The 5,000-nt window shown below is 46.8% G+C and overlaps 2 protein-coding genes across 2 annotated transcripts in view; both read left to right on the top strand.

Moving 5' to 3' along the window:
• Positions 1-456, top strand: part of LOC123510726 (putative glucosylceramidase 4) — a 24,993-nt gene extending 24,537 nt beyond the window's left edge. The window contains exon 7 of the mRNA XM_045266062.1: positions 231-456. Within this exon, the coding sequence (XP_045121997.1) occupies positions 231-421 (191 nt within the window). The 3' untranslated portion in view covers positions 422-456. The remainder of the gene's footprint in view (positions 1-230) is intronic.
• A 1,400-nt stretch (positions 457-1,856) lies between these two features.
• On the top strand, positions 1,857-2,504 carry LOC123510725. The gene has a single exon (XM_045266061.1). It carries the CDS (start codon positions 1,857-1,859, stop codon positions 2,502-2,504), a length of 648 nt encoding a protein of 215 aa, XP_045121996.1.
• Positions 2,505-5,000: the final 2,496 nt, after the last annotated feature.

Genomic DNA, 5,000 nt, shown 5'->3' with positions numbered 1-5,000 from the left:
TACATTGAATTTGGGAGTAACTTCCTGATTTATGCGGTTGGCTGGTGTCCTCACAAAAATCAGTGCCCTCATGGAAGTCCTAAGTCAGACACTATAATTTCCATAGTTAATCGTTAGAAATAACACATGACTGTTGAATATTTCATTGATAGTGGCTTAATGAAGGCAACAAAATTCATACTCAAACAATACAAGTTCATGATGGTCGGAACATTTACATTACTTTGCAGGGTGGGACGCGGCACCTGACCAGCGGGTGATTCTCGGCGATTGGTATAGGGCAGAAAGCTATGCTTCCAATATCATCGAGGTAAGAAATTTTTACTTTAATAGTAGCTACATGTCCATGTTTGTGATTAAGTGCATAGAACATTTCATATACCAAACGCTTTTCAAGGATTTCTATGACGTTTGGCAGTAAGGTGCTGATAGCTAAGTAAAAACTGATGTCATTGTCCAAAGATGGTTGGAATAGGTATAAAGCCAAGATTCTTAGAACAACTTACAAGTTTAAGGAGAGCGACAATTCCCAGTGAGATTCATAACCAAACACATCAAACTAACAATAATGGTAAACACCACTAAGTGGCATATTACACGCACATCAATATAGTTAATACAAACTACGGGCTATGATCAGACACAGCCCCTCATATAGCTGACACATTAGTCAGTTACCCTAGGCTACCACTCTTGCAGCCCCGTATGGAGCAAATTGCAACATGAATCTAAATAATAAACGGGTAATAAACAGATATAACCTCTTCTCTCGCGGCCTCGTTGAACAAGACTTTATTCTTTTCTCACCCCTATTCTTTCCACATAATACAAGAGTTAACCAAACTGCATACTTCTCCTGTTCTTGCGACCTCAATGCACAAGAGCTCTTCTTTCTCTCTATCCTAGTACTACCCAACTAATATAAGAGTTAACCAGTGTTCTCGATTTTTCATGCATTTTTGTGGAAAAATCTGCAACTCCCTGCCTACTTCTGTATATTAACTCTTCGGTTAATGTGCAGAAGAGGTCCCCCTTACCAATCTCTTCAAAGTAGTCATTATGAAGAAGTTATAATAGTATACTTGTGATGTATAAAGATTTCGGAAGGCGGTCGACCTTACGTAGGTCACACTGCTTTCTTGAAAATCACCCATCTCCGCCAGAATCTAAGTCCCTAACAGATCCGTTCACTGAATTGACAACATGTCATCAACGTATGTGAAACTGAGCCTCGCATCTTCGTCACCTCAATTCACGTCATTCTGCCTATTAATTTTGACATGAACAAGTTCCTATTACATGTGAATTGACAACATGTCATCAACGTATGTGTTATGAGACAAAAATGTAAATAATCTCGGCTTGCTGGAGTTTGCTGTCAAGTACAGCGGAAAGGTTGCGAATTTGATTGCTGGGAAATCATCGCTCCTGCGATGCAAGTCAGTGTACAATCGAGAAGAGAACCAGCCAGGACCTTCATCCTTTCGTTAAGGTATTGTGAGGAGGGGTATTGGTAGAAGTAGGGCATATTGTGTGGAGCTATAAAAGAACCGGTGTGGGGGGAGGGAAGCTGCCCAAAGCAAGGATACGTTAGGTTAGGTTTATGTTAGGGTTAGGTTAGTGTTGTAAGGGGGAGGGTTAGGTCAGGTTACGTTAGGTTAGTGTTGCAGGGGTGGCCCGGGGGGCCCAGCCTCCTCGTGGTCCCGCTGGAAAGTCTCTGGCCTGGGTCTCCCCGCCACCCCAAGCTGTTTTCAGTCGGCCAGAGAACCAAGTACACTCTCTCCCTCTGTGTGGGCACACAGAGGTAGCGCAGTCAGCTGTCAAAAGGCCTTATTGATTTCCCTCATCCAATTTCGATGGAGGAAGCTGCTGCACCCGGTCAGGCACAAGGTTCGCCCACCTGTCCCGTCTGCCATGTTCGATACGCCAACTTCGGGGGGCGTAGAGTTCATGAGCGTGCCGCTCACCCTGAAAGCTTTTACGCTGCTCGGCTGCGTTCTCGCACTAAGGCCCGGTGGGACCCGGAAGAGGTCCATCTGATGGCGGCCTTTGAAAGGCTCCACTCGGGTGAGCGGGGATTAAACGAGCAAATACATGAGCTGGTCTTGCCTCACCGAACACTCGAGGCAATAAAAGGCAAGAGGAGACAGGCGGGGTACAAGGCTCTGCTTGTAGCGGAGGTTGTCCCCGCTGCTGATCCCTTGCCGATTCCAGCTCCAGAGGCGGACTCTGGACCGACCTCTGAGCCTCAGCAACCACTCTCTCCTCCAGCGTCCCAATCGCTGAGTCAAAGGGAGAGAGCAACATCGATTGTGGAACTACCTCCACCCGAAGAGGATCTCCGTCTTGCAATACAGCGTGAGATGGAGACCCTCAGTTCCATCCTTGGGGTGGAGGTTCCACGAGACACTACAGATGTCCAGAGACAACTGGAAGACTGGTCTCCGTCCCCCCTCGGTTCGCCCAAGACCCGAGAAGAGCCTAAAGGTTCCGAGGGACACTAGGGGGAGGAGACGGATGGAGTATGCCCGATTTCAGGAAGCCTGGAAAAGGGACAGAGGCCGTGCGACCAGGAGGGTGGTCGACGGTCAAAGCTGGCTAGTGGATGAGGGGCCAAAGCCTGTGGGCACTAACGACTTCTGGCTATCCCTCTTCACTAGACCTAGTCCACCCCCGGTGCCGGGGAACGTCCCCCCTTGCAAAGAGTCGGTGGAAAGAGAAATCTGGAAGCCGATATCTGAGGAGGACGTGAAGATGGCGCTCCGGGCCACCAAAGCCCAAACAGCAAGAGGTATCGACGGTCGGTCGAAGGCCGCCGTCGAGGCTCTTGGTCTGCCTAAGCTGCGGTGGCTTTTTAACGCTGTTTTGTGCCTGGGTCAATCCCCAACCAGCTGGACCGCTGGTCGGTCCGTACTCATTCCGAAGGTTGACGAACCTTCCAGTCCATCTGACTTTAGGCCACTCACCATCACTCCGATTCTGACGAGAATCCTCCATCGAGTGTTGGCTAAGAGATTGGCCACCCACGCTCCCCTACCTCGGAGTCAAAGAGGTTTCAAGGCGGAGGAGGGCTGCGCGGCTAACGTATTGTTGGTTCGCGAGGCCATCCGGAGGGCTAAGACGGGCCCCAAACCTCTGTATATGGCTTTCTTGGATTTCAAGAAAGCCTTTGACTCCGTGGGACACCCCGCCATCACGACGGCCTGCCGTAGATGGGGGGCTAGGGGAGAACTTTTCCGCCTTCGTGGGTAAAAATTTGGAGCAGGCCACAACTGATTTAGACGGCACGAAAGTGCAACTTACCAGAGGTGTCATGCAGGGGGACCCACTGTCCCCCATGCTATTTAATTTGACCTTGGACTGGGCCCTGTCTGCGGTCCCCGAGGAGGTCGGCGTTGAGCTTGGCGGGACTATGTTCCGATACCTTGCCTTCGCCGACGATGTGGTATTGCTGGCGACTAGCCCAGTTGGGCTGAAGGCCAGTGTCAATGCTGTAACGGCAAAGGCACTGGAGCTAGGCCTGGAGGTAGGTCCCAGCAAATGCGCATCCCTTGGGATAGCTGCAGACGGGAAGGGGAAGAAATGGGTTCAGTCCAATATTCAGCTCCGCATTGCTGGCCAGCCGATTCGAGCCTTGGTCCCTGGAAAGTTTTACCGCTATCTGGGGGTACAGGTTGGGACTACTCACTGGGCGGAGGGTCCCTCTATCCTGTTGGCCCGTTTGGTCAAAGGGCTTGGCTACCTGCAAAGATGTCCAGCCAAGCCCCAGCAAAAGATGTGGATGCTGCGCCAAGTCTTTCTCCCTTGGCTGCTGTACCCATTGATGTGCTCCGAGGTGGGGGTCTCAACCCTTAGTAGGATGGACCGCGAAGTGAGGAGGTTCGTCAGGACCGCTCTCCATCTCCCAAAGGATAGCCCCATGGGATGTTTCCATGCGGAGAGTGGGGATGGCGGTCTTGGCGTGGCATCCTTCACGACGCGTGTCCCCGGCTGAGGGCGGACCTACATATATAATAAGAGTATTAGAGCTAAAATTGATTTTATCATTAATGTACTATGCAAGAAGAAAGGAAAATATATCCCTGGAACTCCCTTAGAAACTACTTTAAAGGAAGATTGTTTTGTATAATAGGAAACTGGCTGAGCACAACAGAAAGTGTTAAACACAGGTCCAGTGTTGCCAGTCTCTCAGGTCCGATAGAATTAACCATAAGAATAGATGAATATCTTGAAACCTCCTTCTTAGGGTTCATAAGATGGAAACAGAAGAAGTTTGGTATATTGTGTAGATATGACTTTGAATATTATTATTAATAATATAAATATAAAGATAAATCAACTAAAGTGCCAACAAATTATTTGATATCCAAATATTTATATACATTACTCACAAACTGAAACACTGCAGATTCTGTTGAATATCATAATCTAGAACATACTGATCGACAGAAAAATTATCATCAATTTCAACTAAACAGTAAGGCGAGATATTTTTTTTCAAATATTTTGCTAAAAGCAGTTAGTATGGATATTGCGATAGCAGTATATCATGTTTCGCCAGAATTAAGGTGTTACAACCTTTGGCTTTTTTAGTTCACTTGGAAATATATGCGTTAGAGAGAGATTGAGTATATCCGTTAATGGCGATGATAGTATGTAAGACATGTTTCAAGACATTATGAAATTTCATCGTGGCCAGATTTGGAAGATTTTAGGTTTTATATACAAATCAACAGAGAGTAAAGGAGGTAGATACATAGGAAAATCTGTGTTGGTATAAATGATAATGATTAGTAAATCAACACCCTATTAACGCCAATCCCTTCTTGAAAAAATTACAATTGAACTTTGTTAGAAATATTTCATGGAGGATTCAGTTGATTTTGTTAGTTTCACTTTTGATGCCTCCCTAAAATTGGGTTAACAGGTTTCCAATGTGACTTTGCATTACACTAGTTATTCTTTAATTTATCTTTATGATATTTCTCTGAGATTTATTT

The sequence above is a fragment of the Portunus trituberculatus genome, chromosome 30, assembly GCF_017591435.1.
Source record: "Portunus trituberculatus isolate SZX2019 chromosome 30, ASM1759143v1, whole genome shotgun sequence".
NCBI lineage: Eukaryota > Metazoa > Arthropoda > Malacostraca > Decapoda > Portunidae > Portunus > Portunus trituberculatus.
This window is presented reverse-complemented; position numbering and strand designations above follow the sequence as displayed.

Excerpts from the sequence above, each read along its gene's own strand:
- LOC123510725 (XM_045266061.1), top strand. The coding sequence starts at position 1,857 with ATGGAGGAAGCTGCTGCACCCGGTCAGGCACAAGGTTCGCCCACCTGT.